At 46.0% G+C, this 19,116-nt stretch overlaps 1 protein-coding gene across 1 annotated transcript in view; it reads right to left on the minus strand.

Moving 5' to 3' along the window:
* Positions 1-1,573, minus strand: part of SMC3 (structural maintenance of chromosomes 3) — a 42,654-nt gene extending 41,081 nt beyond the window's left edge. The window contains exon 1 of the mRNA XM_053308528.1: positions 1,312-1,573. Coding sequence (XP_053164503.1) covers positions 1,312-1,326 — 15 coding nt within the window. The 5' untranslated portion in view covers positions 1,327-1,573. The remainder of the gene's footprint in view (positions 1-1,311) is intronic.
* Between the last annotated feature and the right edge of the window lie 17,543 nt (positions 1,574-19,116).

A 19,116-nucleotide genomic window follows, 5' to 3' on the forward strand; every position in this document is an offset into this window, starting at 1 on the left:
CTATTTGGATGCAATGTTGCACTAAAGCCTTCCTTCCAAGCACATATTGCAATAAATGCAGAACAAAAGATGTTTTGTCTGAGAGATTTACAAGATCCACTGTACTACAAAACTTCTTCCACTGTAGTTACATTGGTGTCAAGCGGATAAAATAGCAACATGTATATCTTTGTGTCAGAATAGATTTCTTTCAAAAACTTTTCTTCAGCAATGGAATATGCATGGGGAATTAAGGCAGAATTATATGCATCAAGTGGTGTATCACATTAATGCTAGGTCTATGGAGACATTTATGGAACATGTGATGGGAGGATCAGATTGGCCTGCCCACCCCAGTTGCTCCCTCTCCACCCACCCAGTACTTGTTGAGCATCAAGTCTGGAAGTACACCCACACCACATAACCTTGTTATGTGGAACCTTGCAGGGCCAATAGTTAGGGGTGATGAGAGTTGTAGCCCAACATCTGCAGGAGAGATAGAGTTGTGCAGCCCTGCTATACATGAAACCGCTGGGAGAGGCCATCTACAGCTGCAGCGCCGACAATACGCCAGTGCTATCTATTTCCCAAGTCAACCAATACCCAGAGAGACAGCTGGTGTCCGGAGCCAGTGCTAGGCTGGATGGGGGCAAACGAACGGAAAGGTAATCCAGATACAACGGGGTGCTCTGGGTCGGTAAAACCAGTTATCTTCAGCAGCAAAGTAAATCTCACCTCCCTCCGAGCAAAGCCTACTAATGGGGCGATTGTGCGGGCATCCCACCCTCTCTAAGGCAGGAAAGAGAAGCCAGCCGCACCGACTACGAGCATTCATTCGAAGCGGGCAGGAGGACTTCTGAACGGCAACTCCGAGCGGACACAGAATTGCCAGCCTCAAGTTCCTTCCCCGCCATTCATTTTCGCCCGCAAGCTAAGCAGGGCGAGCCGCCGCCGCCTCCTGCTGCTGCCTTCATCTTCTTCATCCTCATCCTCACACCAACTGAGACAGCAGCCGAGCTCGCCGCCTGGGCCTTCCTCCCTGCAGCAGGAGGAGGATCCACCACCACCACCACCACAAGCGCAGCCTTGCGCGGTGCAATACCGGGCCGCGGCCTCCCCGTGCAACCCTTCCAAGCAGAAGCCGCCCGAACCCCGAAATTGTCACTCGCCGCCCCGCAGTCAGCGCCTGGGCCCCGCCCCCTCCCGGACCCTCCGTTCTCTGCCGCCGACAACAACCCGCCTCCGCCAGTCACCGATGAACCCGCCTTCCCTGTTCCGTGACGGAAAGCCCGCTTCGCAACAACGGGGGACACACCACCCAGACAGGTTTACCTGCTTGATGTACATGATGATGATGGCGGCGGCCTCCCCTCTCCTGGCGACGATGCAGAGACCACCCCCTCGCCCTCACAGACAAAATGGCGGCAAGGCCTCCCCCTCTCGTTCGCCGCGGAACGTACCACTTGACACGCGGAAAGAAGGGGAGAGGGGAAAGCACGGGACAGGCCGTGAGTGGCAATGGGGCAGTAACGCCGTCCACGCGTATAATGGCGAAGATGCCACTCTGCCTGCGATACTCCGAGACTCGCGGAGAGCCGCACACTGAGATCCGTATCTCACCCCCCTCCTTGTTGGAAGTTGGTTCAGCCCGACATGAGCTGAGTTGAGCGCCAAAGGCGAGTACAACCAATGGGAGGAGGAGAGAGCGACAGATTGAGGCGGGCGCGTAATGGAATGTGAAGAATTGCGAGAAGAGTGCGTGCGGGAGAAGCTGGACAGTAGAGGGCGCTCGACGCTATGCTGTATTGACTCCTCGGGGGCAATATTTATTTTTATTTTATCGGTAAATTTCTACACCGCCTTTCTTTAGAACAATCTCAAGGCGGTTTACAAAACATTTAAAACAATATGAGTATAAAAGTTATACAATAAAAATATTAAATTGGAATATAAAAATACAAATCTAAGTAAAAGTTTAATACACCCACACATATTCTCTAATAGCCAACTGCTTAGATCGTGAATACCCTTAAAAAGTGATCCCATGGTAGATTGTACTGTTACGGGAACAAACATAAGCCGTTGGTGTAGATTGAAATATGGGGGACAAAGGTGTCTCTGCCACACTTCTGCATTCTGCGCAGCACCTAGCATGTTGGCGCTAAATGCAATATTTTGATGGATTGATTAAGTGCCTTCAAGTTCTTTATACAGAGGCTAAAGAACTGAGTCAGATAGAGGTGACAAGAGATGATTTTTCTAAACTGTGTGGAAAAAATAAACACTAGCAAATTGACAGAGCCAGACAACATCCATCCAAGAGTCCTTGATTGATTGATTGATTGATTGATTAAGTGCCATCAAGTCAGTGTTGACTCTTAGTGACCACATAGATCGATCATCATCCTGGAGAGAATCTGACTTCAACTTGGCCTTTATGGTCTCTCAGTGCGGTGCATTCATTGCTGTTGTAATCAAGTCCATCCACTTTGCTGCTGGTTGTCCTCTTCTCTTTCCTTCAACTTTCCCCAGCATTATGGACTTCTCAAGGGAGTTGGATCTTTGCATAACATGTCTGAAGTATGGTCATTTGTGCCTAAATTCTGGATTGATTTGTTCTATGATCCATTTGTTTGTTTTCCTGGCTGTCCAGGAGAGCTAGTCTTGTGGTAGCATGCATGACTTGTCTGATTAGCTAGTCTTATTATTTTTGCTTTAAATAAACTCCTTTTTGATTTAATTCAAACCTCTCTCTCAAGCCAATTTTCTTGAGTGCATACACTTGCACAAATGAAAGCTGATTGGAACTGTCTCCCCTTTTGAGCTAAATTCACCACATTCGCCTGAACTGGGGGTGCAGGCCAATCACCTTCGAGGCAGTTTCATTAACATTCTGTGGACTGAAATAAACTGTTTGATGTTTGTTATTTTACTGGCAAATAAGTGCCACTGCAATCCAGTCATGTTCCAGGTAAGTATGTATATAGGACTGAAACATAAAATTTTGAACCCCTGTAACCTTTCATCACTTAGAGAATAACTGTAAAGGCAATGCAACTTATTCAGTCTGGAATGACACACCCTCTCTAGTTTTCTTGAGTACCGACTGATTTACTTTTAGTATATGTAGAGTGAAAAAGTGGAAGGTTCTATACATCTGGCTGCTAGATGTGTATATTACATTGAAATATAAATGTAAATGTGACAATGTAAAACATATATGATGTTAAAATTTCATTAGATCTTTGGGGGAAGCGCCAACCACCATATCCCATCAAAGGGACTTTATTCATACTCTTTGCTCTCTGTTTATATTGACTTGGTTATTTTTTCATGTAATGTCAAGCAAGCATGTTTTCTTTCACTTGGCAAATGTTGGAGAATACTGAACTGTATCTTTTAAAAATGCTTAGTGTCTGAGGTTGACATGCTAGATACAGCTGGATCCAGTTCTTTTAAATGCTTCTGGATATCAGGCAATTGTCAAAAACTTACATCTGTTTTTACAGTAGAAGCAGTGTGCTATTAACACATCAGGCATAAATGTTTTGAAGGATTATTATTCCAAAATATTGGGTTGAATGTTTCCAAATTCCATGCACAGAAATAGGTATCCAAGTTATTGTGAAGCCTGATTCTCTCTATGTTTACTTGGAATTAAGTTCCGCTGATTTCAAGAGGACCCACTTCCAAGTAAGCCTGTCTAGGACTTCAGACTTTATTTTTAACCTCTCCCCTTGCCACACAGCCATACTTTCCAACAGCAAGTTTCCCTTTTCCTGTTACTGTGTGATCTAGAGCCTCAAAAATCAAGAGGTGTTGATCAGTCTATGAGATGTGGATTTTATTTTTGATATGCAAAGTACTTATATATTCACACAACAGTGTAGGTAATTATTACTCCCACTTACTGATGGAGAACAAAGGCCAAGAGACAGCACAACACACAGTGCTCCAGCTCAGTGCTCCAGCCTGTTGTTGGAGTGCTCCCGAGTGCTCCAGCTGTTGTTGGACCACAAGTCCCATCATCCCATCAATACATTAATTGTGGCTGGGGATGATGGGAGTTGTATTCTGTTGCCAAATAGCAGTATTTTGGGGTAGCGCAAAACAGCACCCCTCTCCATGATCTTGGGCAGAAGATTCCTGCAGGAGATAACACTTTGAGTGCTTAGCACTCAAGGAGCAAATACATGGCCATTTCCACCCTCATTAAAATAACAGAGTGACCAGCAAAGATAAGTCAGAAAGCACATCCATAAACAGAAGCATTTGTGCACAGGGACATCTAATTTCGAGAACGTTGTTATGAATGGTCTATAACATATCAGAACCAGAGGTACCAACTCAGAAGTATGTGAAATATAGGCCTGTGTCTGATTTCATTTTATATTAAGAAAGGAATTAACTCCTGGAAGGCAACTCTGGGAAGAGCAGGCACAGCTGAGAAGCTGAGCAAGCCCTTCTAAACATCTAGCCTTTTCCACTTCAAACAAACCAAGAGGGGAGTTTAGCAGGGCTGTTTCTCTCTAAGGGGTAGGTCTTAGTCTCTCTATCTCTCTGTGTGTTACTTGTTAGGGTTACCATATAACAGGGCTAGGAGTTCTTAGCGTTACCTAAAGGCAGTGTTACTTAGTAGTGGGGGTGGAGTCAGCTAGGGCTGGGAGGGCCCCCACATTCCTTCCTTTGACTCACATCCTGTGTGACAGTTGGAAGCCTACTCTACATATGAGGTGTAGGCCCGAGAGCATAGCCAACAGAGCATAGCCAACAGGGATAGCAAACAGGACATAGGAGTTTTGCAGGAGTTTAGCGGGAAGTGTGCGGGGGAGCCTGGAACAAGCCCCGCGATCACAAGGATCACAAGGAGCCTGGTGGAGAAGAGAACGTAAGTACATATCCCTCCCTGATTTTCTTGAGAAAGGCTGTTTGGACAGTTAAATAGCTGACCATTACAGCTGAGACCTATCCTAATAAACTATCTAATAAACGGACAATAAGCTCCCTAAATACTGTAAACAGCCAACTAAAACAGTATGAAGATAGAAGGTAAGCAGGGGAAGGGGCACTTCCCAGTGTATTGCACAGAGTGCCACATGTACGACTATTTGCCCCATGGGCAGAAGTCATGGGTGTGTGCTCAGTGCAAGGAGCTCCTGGCTCTCAGGGAACAAATCAGTTCCCTTGAGACCAAGGTGGTGGATCTGGAGAAGCTCAGGGAGACAGAGAGGCATGTGGATGAGACCTTCAGGGATGTGATAGAGGCATCCCACTCCAGGGCTGGTAGCTCCTCTGCTGTCAGGGAGAATGAAGGTCTTGGGCGAGGAGGACATCAGTCTGAGGAAGAGGGAAATGCTCCTTTAGAAGGGACCCCTTCCATGGATGATGAGCCCATATCCTCTCGCACAGGGGATACTCCTCTGGGGGGTGGGGGCCTCCTTGTAGTTGGTGATTCGATCATTAGGGGGATAGAGAGATGGGTTTGTGACCCGCGTGTTGACCGCACGGTGACTTGCCTGCCTGGTGCGAAGGTTGCGGACATTACGCAGCGTCTAGACAGGCTCCTAGGCAGTGCTGGGGAGGAGACAGCTGTTGTGGTGCACGTCGGCACCAACGATGTGGGGAAATGTGGTCGGGAGGTCCTGGAAGCCAAACTTAGGGTGATAGGTAGCATTTTGAAATCCAGGACACCCAAGGTAGCATTCTCAGAAATGCTACCTGTTCCACGCGCAAGTACAGTGAGACAGGCAGAGCTGAGGGGTTTCAATGCGTGAATGAGACGTTGGTGCCGGGAGGAGGGCTTTAGATTTGTTAGGCACTGGGACACATTTTGGGGCAAGCAAGGCCTGTACAAAAGGGACGGGCTGCACTTGAACCAAGATGGAACCAGACTGCTGGCACTTAAAATCAAAAAGGTTGCAGAGCAGCTTTTAAAATGACACCTGGGGAACAGCCGATGGGAGCAGGGCAGTATCCCGTTTGGCAAAAGCCATCCTTTAAAGTGTGAGGCTGCAAAGAATTCAAATAAAACAGATGGGGACGGAGCAGAACTGCATAAAGAGCAGACGGGAGGCTGTGCCAGCAGGTCAAAGAGTCAAAGAAATAGCATACATCAGGGGAAAGATTCAGTGTATAGGTGCTTGTATGCCAATGCCAGAAGCCACCGAGCCAAGATGGGTGACCTGGAGTGCTTGGTTGCTAATGCAGAAATACACATAGTGGGCATAACAGAAACATGGTGGAACAGTGAGAACCAGTGGGACACTGTTATTCCTGGGTATAAACTCTATAGGAAGGACAGGGAGGGGTGCCTTGGAGGAGGGGTAGCACTGTATGTTAAAGAAGGGATAGAATCTAACAAGCTAGAAAACCTAGGTGGACTGGAGTCCTCCACAGAAACCCTGTGGGTGACTATACAAGGCCAGAAAGGAATCGTGCTACTGGGGACATGCTATCGCCCTCCGGATCAAAATGCCGACAGTGACTGGGAGTTGCAGGAGGAAATCAGGGAGGCATCAAGTAGAGGCAGGGCTGTAATTATGGGTGATCTCAACTACCCACACATAGACTGGGTAAATTCACATTCAAGTCAGGACAAAGAGGTCAAATTTCTAGATACGCTAAATGACTGTGCCTTAGAACACTTGGTCATGGAAGCGACCAGAGAGAAGGCGACCTTGGATCTAATTCTGAGTGACACCCAGGACCTGGTGCTTGATGTCAGTGTCATCGATCGTTTAGGGAACAGTGACCACAGTGCCATCAAATTCAACATACATGCGGGGAGAGAATCACCAAGGATGTCCAACACAGAAATTTTAAATTTCAAAAGAGGAAACTTCTCCAAAATGAGGGGTATGGTGAAAAGAAAGCTGAGGGGGAAAATCAGGAGAGTCACTTTGCTCCAGAGTGCATGGTGTTTACTCAAAACCACAATACTAGAAGCCCAGTTAGATTGTATACCCAAAAGGAGGAAAGGTACCACTAAGTCCAGGAGGATGCCAGCATGGCTAACGGGTACTGTCAAGGAAGCCATAAAAGGGAAGAAGACTTCCTTCCAAAACTGGAAGGCCTGTCCAAACCAAGAGAACAGAAAGGAACACAAACTCTGGCAAAAGAAATGCAAGGTGACAATAAGGGAGGCAAAAAGAGAGTTTGAGGAACATTTAGCCAAAAGTATCAAGGGGAATAACAAAAACTTCTTTAAGTACATCAGAAGCAGGAAATCTGCCAGGTGGGCCGTTGGGCCATTAGACAATGAGGGAGTGAAAGGAATTATTAAGGAGGATATGGAGGTTGCAGAGAAACTGAATGAGTTCTTTGCGTCTGTCTTCACGGCAGAGGATACTGAGTATATACCTGTTCCTGAACTAGGCTTTTTAGGGATGGAGGCTAGAGAGCTGAGTCAGATAGAAGTGACCAGAGATGATGTTCTAAACTGTCTGGATAAACTGAAAGCTAACAAATCACCAGGGCCGGATCGCATTCATCCAAGAGTCCTCAAAGAATTCAAATGTGAAATTGCCGACCTCCTTGCTAAAATATTTAACTTATCCCTGAAATCGGGCTCTGTACCAGAGGACTGGAGAGTAGCAAATGTAACACCGATTTTCAAAAAGGGATCCATGGGCGATCCGGGAAATTACAGGCCGGTTAACCTAACGTCCGTTCCAGGCAAATTGATGGAAAGCATCCTCAAGGATAAAATTGTAAAGCACCTAGAAGAACAGGCCCTGCTGGGAGTGAGCCAGCATGGCTTCCACAAAGGTAAACCTTGACTCACAAACCTTTTGGACTTCTTTGAGAGTGTCAACAAGTGTGTGGATCAAGGTGATCCAGTTGACATAGTATACCTGGACTTCCAAAAAGCTTTTGACAAAGTTCCTCATCAAAGACTCCTGAGGAAACTTAGCGGTCATGGAATAAAGGGACAAGTACATGTGTGGATTGCTAACTGGTTGAAAGACAGAAAACAGAGGGTAGGCATAAATGGAGAGTTTTCACAATGGAGGGAAGTAAGAAGTGGGGTCCCCCAGGAATCTGTACTGGGACCGGTGCTTTTTAATTTATTCATAAATGATCTAGAAGCAGGGGTAAGCAGTGATGTGGCCAAATTTGCAGATGATACCAAACTCTTCCGGGTAGTGAAATCCAAAACGGATTGTGAGCAGCTCCAAAAAGATCTCTCCAAACTGGGGGAGTGGGTGACAAAATGGCAAATGCAGTTCAATGTTAGCAAGTGTAAAGTGATGCACATTGGGACGAAAAACTCCAACTTCAAGTACCGGTATATGCTGATGGGATCTGAGCTGTCGATGACGGACCAGGAAAGGGATCTTGGGGTTGTAGTTGACAGCTCGTTGAAAGTGTCTATTCAATGTGCGGCAGCTGTGAAAAAGGCAAATTCCATGCTAGGGATCATTAGGAAGGGGATTGAAAATAAAACGGCTAACATTATAATGCCCTTATACAAAACTATGGTGCAACCACACTTGGAGTACTGCGTACAATTCTGGTCACCACATCTTAAAAAGGACATTGTTGAACTGGAGAAGGTACAGAAGAGGGCAACCAAGATGATCAGGGGCCTAGAGCACCTTTCTTACGAGGCAAGACTACACCACCTGGGGCTTTTTAGTTTAGAAAAAAGACGACTGCGGGGAGACATGATAGAGGTCTATAAAATCATGCATGGCGTGGAGAAAGTGGAGAGAGAGAGAGATTCTTTTCCCTCTCACACAACACTAGAACCAGGGGTCACTCCATGAAATTGATTGCCAGGAGGTCTAGGACCAACAAACTGAAGTACTTTTTCACACAACACGTGATCCACTTGTGGAACTCTCTGCCACAGGATGTGGTAACGGCCAACAACCTGGATGGCTTTAAGAGGGGTTTGGATGACTTCATGGAGGAGAGGTCTATCAATGGCTTCTAGTCAGAGGGCTGTGGGCCACCTCCAGCCTCAAGGGTGTGCCTCTGAGTACCAGTTGCAGGGGAGCAATGGCAGGAGAGAGGGCATGCCCTCAACTCCTGCCTGTGGCTTCCAGCAGCATCTGGTGGGCCACTGTGCGAAACAGGATGCTGGACTAGATGGGCCTTGAGCCTGATCCAGCAGGGCTGTTCTTATGTTCCTGAACTCAAGGTGAACTGGCATACTAGATCTCAAAACTGCTCTGTGGAGCAGGAGGCCATCCAGCATTGTAATGTAAAAATAGGTGCGCAAGAAAACACAAAAGCCAGGCCTGAATGCTGAATGCTACTCATATGCTAAAAATGTGACTCAGACTGCTCTTCTGTTGCAAGAAACCTATGTGAATCGTTGTCAATGATGGCTCTGCCATGCCCAAGGGGGATATCTCAATTGCTCTCTATAGAGGTTCAACAGAGATCCGCCTGTAGACTTTAAATCTTACCTCACTGATGCTACAAATGTATTGAACGTCTCACACACCTTTTCATGTTACTTTAAATATTCTCTTGTTATAATTACACACTAGATAGAGGTACACAAGAAATAATGTAATTGCTGCCTCACAACTAATTTTCTCACTAACTCTTGACTTTTAACACCTTTTGGGGGTCAGACTGGCAAGATGTAATTTGCAGCATCTTAGATGCAGATTTGCTGTGGGCAATGTCCCCCCTCCCTTCTGAGCACATAGTTTACAGAAGATGGGATTGAGATCTCTCTGGACTGGCCAATATCCTGAATAATTAAAAAAGACATTGTCCAGAAGGTAGCAGCGAGTTGTCACCTTTTTGGGGGACCCAGGAAAAGATGATATTTGAATAGATTCTATTCAAAGATCAAAGAAAAATACACTATAAAAAAGTGAAGCCAATAGACAGAGAGCCAACAGTTCTGTGCCTACGGGCAATCTGCTCCCACGCCTTCCCAGAGTTTGCTGCTAAACCGTGAGGCAACAAGCAGGAACTCTGCCCATGCACAGAGGCTGTCTGTGACTTCTACTGCGCAGTGAGAAGTCAAGACTCCCCAGCCATGGTGCTCCGGCTCTCAGCCATGATCTGAAGCAACTGCAACAACTCCTGTCTCCAGCCAAGCGCCTCGCTCCTTCAGCTGACGAGAAGTCTCTGGTCCTGGATAAATATGCTGCTCCTACAAGCCTGGAATCCCCCCATCCTTTCCCCTTTTCCTGCTCCCTTCTCCTTCCCCCCCTTTCCTCTACTAATCTCCCCAAACCATGCCAGCCCTCAGCCTTCCCCCCCCCTTTTCTGCCTGTATCTGAATTGTATTAGGCTCTAGGAAGATTTAATTGCACACACATATGGTAGTTAGGCACAAGGGTTGAATATTGGTGCTGGTTAGGAAATACTGTTGCTGATATTGATAGAGTGTTCTGCTTTGCTAGATTATGTTGTTAGTCTTTTATACTCAATAAAGCCCATTGAATCTTTGAGGATTGGTTTAATCTCCTTTCTTCCATGCGCCCAGATCACACATGGTCACTAATATAAAAGAACTTGGTCCAGACCTATTTTGTATACTAGCTAATGAGCATATTTAGTATATAGATCAGGCCTGGTCTGTAACAACGTGAGCAAACACAGAACCATTTTACCACTCATACATAGCTTGAACTCGTCTTTGTTTCCTTATGCCAGAGGACCACACCTGCACTGATTAGGTCCATCCTAGCAATGGTCCACCCTAGCAATGGACCCCTTTGTCTTGCAACAATCACCCTACCCTACAGGGAGGGATAGCCTCTCGATTAACTCAGACACTGCCCCAGGACATGATTGTGGGTATATTCATCCTGATCAGGCCACATGAAATCAGAATTCAATACACTGTGGAATCTCACAAGGCAAGCTGTGGCTGCCACCCCTTGCCTCTTTCCCCTTCTTGCCTTACCCTGCATTCTGCTCTTGAGGAGACACCAGACTGAATTTCATGCACCAAGTGTGCTAGGAAGGATAGGTAACACTTCCACTTCAGCCATATCTTTTCCGGGCTCCCTCACCTTTCTTCCTCCCTCCTTGCTCCTCCTTTTCAGGCACTTCTGTTAGAGATCTCCAACTAAACTCTCTGCTACTTTCTGTAAAGTGCTAGCCAATCTATGGAAGTTCCTAACCCAAACACCCTTTTCCTTCTGTAATTCAATTACTTTGAATAAAACTTTGAAACTATAACCCAGTCTCTTCCATCCTTTGAGATGTTTCCATTATACTTTACTTGCTTAAATTTGATACTATGTCAGAACTGCACTTCAATTGAGCTAATTTCCCCCATGTAGCACAAAAACTATAGCCGGATTGTGTAGCGAAACACTCCTGTGCAATTTTGGTAACAAGTCCAGCAACAGCTGGAGAGCTCAGGTTGGCCACCTTTGAGATTGTGGCTTTTTAATGGCTGAGGGAATTCATGAGAAAGCTGGGTCCCCGTCGTCCCCCCCACCCCCGCTCAGGGTTTTCAGTGCTGTGCACAGTTCACCACTATGGCAATGTAGTCACATCTGTTTAAGTTTAGCAATCTTTATGTAGGAAAAAAAGATGACTAGGCTTCCTTAGATTTTGTAGTAGTTTCCTTATCTATTTTTCCTTAGTTGGAAGGCTACTCTGTGAAGAGCAGACACAGCTGAGAAGGTGAGCAAGCTTTTCTAAACATCTAGCCTTTTCCCCTTCAGACAAACTAACAGGAAGAGCGGAGATTTTCAGGGGCTGTTTCTCTTTAAGGGGTAGGTCTTAGTCTCTCTCTCTCTCTCTCTCTCTGTGTGTGTGTGTTATTTGCTAGGGTTAGAATTTCCCAGGGCTATAATTTACTAGGGCTACCAAACTCCAGTGTTTTACTTTGTCCCTGCCTGGAGGGGGTGGAGTCAGCTAGGGCTGGGAGAGGCCCCAAATTCTTTTGACTCACATCCTGTGTCTTAGTTGGAAGGCTACTCTACATAAGAGGTGAACGCCCGAGAGCATAGCAAACGGAGCATAGCGAATAGGGATAGCAAACAAAATGGAGTTTTGTAGGAGTTTACCAGGAAGTGTGCTGGGGAGCCTGGAACAAGCCCCTGTGATCACAAGGAGCCTACTGGAGAAGAGAACGTAAGTACAAACCCCTCCCTCATATCCCTCATATTCTTGAGAAAGGCTGTTTGGACAGATAAATAGCTGACCATTACAGCTGAGACCTATCCTTCTAATAAACAGATAATAAACTACTTCTAATAAAAATACTGTAAACAGCCAACAAAAACAGTATGAAGATAGAAAGTCATCAGGGGAAGGGGCACTTCTCAGTGTATTGCACAGAGTGTGACATGTATGACTATTTGCCCCATGGGCAGAAGTCATGGGTGTGTGCTCGGTGCAAGTAGCTCCTGGCCCTCAGGGAACAAATTTGTTCTCTTGAGACCAAGGTGGCGTATCTGGAGAAGCTCAGAGAGACAAAGAGGCCTGTGGACGAGACCTTCAGGGATGAGATAGAGGCATCCCACTCCAGGGCTCGTAGCTCCTCTCCTGTCAGGGAGAATGAAGGTCTTGGGCAAGGAGGACATCGGTCTGTGGAAGAGGGAAATGCTACTTGAGAAAGGACCCCTTCCATGGATGATGAGCCCATATCCTCTCGCACAGGGGATACTCCTCTGGGGGATGGGGGTTTCCTTGTAGTGGGTGATTAGATCATTAGAGGTATAGAGAGAGGGGTTTGTGACCCACATGTTGACCGCACTATGACTTGCCTGCCTGGTACGAAGGTTGCCGACATCATGCAGTGTCTAGATAGGCTCTTAGGCAGTGCTGGGGAGGAGACAGCTGTTGTGGTGCATGTCAGCACCAACGATGTAGGGAAATGTAGTCGGGAGGTCCTGGAAGCCAAATTTAGGCTGCTAGGTAGCACTTTGAAGTCCAGGACCCCCAAGGTAGCATTCTTAGAAATGCTATCTGTTCCATGCGCAGGTACAGTGAGACAGGCAGAGCTGACGGGTTTCAATGCGTGGATGAGACGTTGGTGCTGGAAGGAGGGTTTAGATTTGTTAGGCACTGGGACACATTTTGGGCCAAGCAAAGCCTGTACAAAAGGGACGGGCTGCACTTGAACCAAGATGGAACCAGACTGCTGGCACTTAAAATCAAAAAGGTTGCAGAGCAGCTTTTAAAATGACGCCTGGGGAACAGCTGATGGGAGCTGGGCAGTATCCTGTTTGACAAAAGCCATCCTTTAAAGTGTAAGGGTGCAAAGAATTCAGATAAAACAGAAGGTGACAGAGCAGAGCCACATAAAGAGCAGACAGAAGGCTGTGCCAGCTGGTCAAAGCGTCAAAAGAAATATAGCATATGCTAGGTAAGAGATTAAGGGTATAGGTGCTTATATGACAATACCAGAAGCCTCCGAGCCAAGATGGGTGAGCTGGAGTGCTTTGTTGCTAATGCAGAAATAGATATAGTGGGCATAACAGAAACATGGTGGAACAGTGCGAACCAGTGGGACACTGTTATCCCTGGGTATAAACTCTATAGAAAGGACAGGGAGGGGTGCCTTGGAGGAGGGGTAGCACTGTATGTTAAAGAAGGGATAGAATCTAACAAGCTAGAAAACCTAGGTGGACTGGAGTCTTCCACAGAAACCCTGTGGGTGACAACACAAGGCCTGAAAGGGAATGTGCTACTGGGGATGTTCTACAGTATTGCCCTCCGGATCAAAATGCCGACAGTGACTGGGAGTTGCAGGAGGAAATCAGGGAGGCGTCAAGGAGAGGCAGGGATGTAATTATGGGTGACTTCAATTACCCACACAGACTGGGTAAATTCACAGTCAGGTCAGGACAAGGAGGTCAAATTTCTAGATAAGCTAAATGACTGTGTCCTAGAACAGTTGGTCTTGGAACCAACCGGAGAGAAGGTGACCTTGGACCTAATTCTGAGTGGCACCCAGGACCTGGTGCATGATGTCAGTGTCATCGACCCTTTAGGGAACAGTGACCATTGTGCCATCAATTTCAGCATACATGCAGGGAGAGAATCACCAAGGAAGTCTAACACAGATATTTTGAATTTCAGAAGAGGAAACTTCTCCAAAATGAGGAGTATGGTGAAAAGAAAGCTGAAAGGGAAAACCAGGACAGTCACTTCACTCCAGAATGCATGGAGTTTACTCAAAACCACAATATTAGAAGCCCAGTTAGATTGTATACCCAAAAGGAGGAAAGGTAGCACTAAGTCCAGGAGGATGCCAGCATGGCTAACACGTATTGTCAAGGAAGCCATAAAAGGGAAGAAGACTTCCTTCCAAAATTGGAAGGCCTGTCCAAAAGAAGAAAGGAACACAAACTCTGGTAAAAGAAATGAAAGGTAGCAATACAGGAGGCAAAAAGAGAGTTTGAGCTACCACGTTTAGCTAAAAGTATCAAGGGGAATAACAAAAACTTCTTTAAATACATCAGAAGCAGGAAATCTGCCAGGGAGGCGGTTGGACCATTAGACAATGAGGGAGTGAAAGGAATTATTAAGGAGGATATGGAGGTTGCAGAGAAACTGAATGAGTTCTTTGCGTCTGTCTTCACGGCAGAGGATACTGAGTATATACCTGTTCCTGAACTAGGCTTTTTAGGGATGGAGGCTAGAGAGCTGAGTCAGATAGAAGTGACCAGAGATGATGTTCTAAACTGTCTGGAAAAACTGAAAGCTAACAAATCACCAGGGCCGGATCGCATTCATCCAAGAGTCCTCAAAGAACTCAAATGTGAAATTGCCAACCTCCTTGCTAAAATATATAACTTATCCCTGAAATCGAGCTCTGTACCAGAGGACTGGAGAGTAGCAAATGTAACACCGATTTTCAAAAAGGGATCTAGAGGTGATCCGGGAAATTACAGGCCGGTTAGCCTAATGTCCGTTCCAGGCAAATTGATGGAAAGCATCCTCAAGGATAAAATTGTAAAACACCTAGAAGAACAGGACCTGCTGGGAGTGAGCCAGCATGGCTTCCGCAAAGGTAAATCTTGCCTCACAAACCTTTTGGACTTCTTTGAGAGTGTCAACAAGTGTGTGGATCAAGGTGATCCAGTTGACATAGTATACCTGGACTTCCGAAAAGCTTTTGACAAAGTTCCTCATCAAAGACTCCTGAGGAAACTTAGCAGTCATGGGATAAAGGGACAAGTACATGTGTGGATTGCTAACTGGTTGAAAGACAGGAAACAGAGGGTAGGTATAAATGGAGAGTTTTCACAATGGAGGGCGGTAAGAAGATCTGTACTGGGATCTGTACTGGGACCGGTGCTTTTTAATTTATTCATAAATGATCTAGAAGCAGGGGTAAGCAGCAATGTGGCCAAATTTGCAGATGACACCGAACTCTTCCAGGTAGTGAAATCCAAAACGGATTGTGAGCAGCTCCAAAAGGATCTCTCCAGACTGGGGGAGTGGGCGACAAAATGGCAAATGTGGTTCAATGTTAGCAAGTGTAAAGTGATGCACATTGGGACAAAAAAACCCAACTTTAAGTATATGCTGATGGGATCCAAGCTGTTGGTGACTGACCAGGAGGGGGATCCTGGGCTTGTTGTGGACAGCTCGTTGAAAATGTCGACTCAATGTGCGGCAGCTGTGAAAAAGGCCAATTCCATGCTAGGGATTATTAGGAAGGGGATTGAAAACAATACGGTTAATATTATAATGCCCTTATACAAAACTATGGTGCAACCACACATGGAGTACTGCGTACAATTCTGGTCACCACATCTTAAAAAGGACATTGTTGAACTGGAAAAGGTGCAGAAGAGGGCAACCAAGATGATCAGGGGCCTAGAGCACCTTTCTTATGAGGCAAGACTACAACACCTGGGGCTTTTTAGTTTAGAAAAAGGTTGACTGCAGGGACACATGATAGATGTCTATAAAATCATGCATGGTGTGGAGAAAGTGGAGAGAGAGAGATTCTTTTCCCTCTCACACAACGCTAGAACCAGGGGTCACTCCATGAAATTGATTGCCAGGAGGTCTAGGACTAACAAAGGGAAGTATTTTTTCACACAACACGTGATCCACTTGTGGAACTCTCTGCCGTAGGATGTGGTGACAGCCAACAACCTGAATGGCTTTAAGAGGGCTTTGGATAACTTCATGAAGGAGAGGTCTATCAATGGCTACCAGCTGGAGGGCTGTGGGCCACCTCCAGCCTCAAAGGCAGGATGCCTCTGAGTACCAGTTGCAGGGAAGTAATGGCAGGAGAGAGGGTATGCCCTCAACTCCTGCCTGTGGCTTCCAGTGGCATCTGGTGAGCCACTGTGTGAAACAGGATGCTGGACTGGATGGCCCTTGGGCCTGATCCAGCAGGGCTATTCTTATGTTCTTATACTTTTCTTAGAAGGCTACAGGGGACAATATTTGGTAAACTTTAGGAAGCTAGAGGATGGGGTTTATTGATTTAATTAAGGGTCTCTCTACCTCCCTCCTATAATCCAAGTACTGTAAGTATTGTTATGTATAATGGGTACCATTGATTATTTTTTGGTTTTGGACACTGCTTGAGCAGCTGATGCTCCTAACTGCTGCCTGATCTGTTCACCAATGCAAAATGCTCTTGTACAATAGTTACATAATACGATCCTTTCACCTTTCAAATACTGTCTTTTAGCCTGTGTGTAAACCCTCTTGAGCTTCCTTTGAAGGAAGCAAGATTGACTTATTGCTTTTATACCTAGATAAGGAAAAAGCAATGTAGGAAATAGTCCTTGGTGTTGTATGCTTCATACGGTTCCATTCCATAGGAACACCTAGTGAATTCTGTCTGCATCATTGATACTATATCCTCTTTTCCAAAGGGAGCCCCCACATCACATGACAAACTGCTTTTGGAAACTGGATGAGTTTAAAGATATGCCTCCTTTTAGGAAATGCAAGGAGCTGCTGTTGGAAGCAAGCAAACAAGATGAAAAACTCAATTGGTGCTTGCAAGTACCTAAGTGGTTTTCTGGGGGTCCTTCCAGACTGTAAAAAACTGTATGACCTTGCTTGCCTGCAAGTTGGAAGCTTACTTATCTCCAGACATGCCCACAGGATCACATTCCCCACCCCCCATTGCAAATTCACAGACTGGTCACCGGGCCAGTAGGGGTCTCATGCAGTTTTGCAGTGCCATCTGCTTGCCGTTTGCTGGTAATCCATGGTGAAAACTGAAGTCTCGAAATATGTGATTTTTCATCACAGATTGCCTGCAAATGGCCAGCAGATGGTGCTGAGACATTGGGTAAGGTCCCTGCTAGTCATGTGACCATCCTGAGATCTGGCACTGGAAAAGACAGTGCAAACTTTTGGAAGCTGAGTAAGCTCTCACTTCAAACTTGTGGGCAAGTTCTTCAGTTTTTTGCAGTCTGGAAGAGCCCTGGATCTGACTCTTATTAATTCAGTATCACTACATGAAACTTTGCCCCCTTCTAAACTTATGAGATCTTCTGTCATACTAGATCTTCAATGCCTGCCCCATCTAGAATTCTCTCTAGGTATGCCCACTTGGTTATTTCAGCCATTTCTTTATTATCTATTAAGGAAGTTTTAAACCTTTTCCTTCCATTCAAAAAAAGCTCAAAATGGCTTACCTAAAATCCCAAGTGGAACAAGTTCAGAGGAGCACATAGCAATGGAAAAGGGTCTGGAAACCAAGCCCTACAAGGAGTCAGGAGTGTTTAACTTGGAGAAGTGAAGGCTAAGGTGATATATTTATTTATCTTATTTTATACTGCCTGATATGTGCATCTCTAGATGGCATACAGAGTTAAAACACAATGTAAAACAGAATAAAAACAGTAAACATTCACAAAAGAAAGAAAAACAATTTCACAAGATAAAAACAAATTAAATAGTTTTAAAATTAATTTCAGTTAAAAGCCTGAGAAAACAGGTGTGTCTTTCTAAAAGCAAACAGAGAAGGAGATGCTTATTTCAACAGGGAGCATATTCCAAAACTCTGGGGCAGCCACAGAGAAGGCCCAGTCCCGAGTCGCCACCAAATGAGCCAGCGATAACCATAACTGGACCTCTCCAGATGATCTTAATAGGCAATAGGGTTCATGACAAAGAAGGCTCTCTCTTAAGTACCCTGGACCCAAGCAATTGAGGAGATATGATTGTTGTCTTGTAATATCTGAAGGGTGTTGCATAGAAGAAGGAGAGGTCTTGTTCTCTGTTGCTCCTGAGGGCAGTACTAGAACCAATGATTTGAAATTACAAAGAAGCAGGGCATTAGAAGAATTTCCTGACCCTAAGTGCTCTTCAGCAGTGAAACAGTCTGCCTAATGCAGCAGTGGACTCTCTCTCAGTAGAGGTCTTCAAGCAAAAGCTGGATGACATTCTGCCATGGATGCTGCAGCAGATTCCTGCACCAAGCAGGGAGTAAGACTAGAAGACTTCCAAGGTACCTTTCAACTCTAAAATTCTATGATGCAACAACAAATGTAAAATTAACAAATAATTCAAATAAAACAATAAACTATGCACTGCTTCTCCCTCATAAAGGTAAAGTGTGCCATCGAGTTGGTGTAGACTCCCGGCGACCACAGAGCCCTGTGGTTGTCTTTGGTAGAATACAGGAAGGGTTTACCATTGCCAACTCCCACGCAGTATGAGATGATGCCTTTCAGCATCTTCCTATATCAATACTGCCCAATATAGGTGTTTCTGGAAAACATACCAGCAGGGATTTGAACCAGCAACCCCTGGCTTGCTAGTCAAGTCATTTCCCCACTGCACCATTAGGTGGCTCACTGCTTCTCCCTCATAGTCCCCACATAACTCCCCCTCTACCTATGACTTCATGTTTCCTGAGGTAACACTGTAAACAGAGGCACTTTTACCCCTGGACCTTGGGGCTCTGGCCCATGGCCTCCTAGGTCCAGGGAGGCCTCCAAAGGTCGGGGGCTCCTACAGCCACTCCGCACTGCCCTGCTGCTGCCCCTGCCTCACTGGTTGGCTCCAGCACACCTTTACCTCCACAACCAGCAGCACTAGCAGTGGGGAGGAGGGGGGTAGGGAGGGGAGAGTTCCCCTTTAAGGAGACATTTACCTGGGGGGAAGGTAGGATGGGGTGTGGCGGTGGCAGTTGCAGGGAGAGTGGGGTGGCGAGGAGGGGAAAGTTCCCCCTGTTACCCTCTGGGATGGGAGGCGGAAAGCTCCGTGCAGCTC

Source organism: Hemicordylus capensis, chromosome 3 (genome assembly GCF_027244095.1).
Source record: "Hemicordylus capensis ecotype Gifberg chromosome 3, rHemCap1.1.pri, whole genome shotgun sequence".
Lineage (NCBI taxonomy): Eukaryota > Metazoa > Chordata > Lepidosauria > Squamata > Cordylidae > Hemicordylus > Hemicordylus capensis.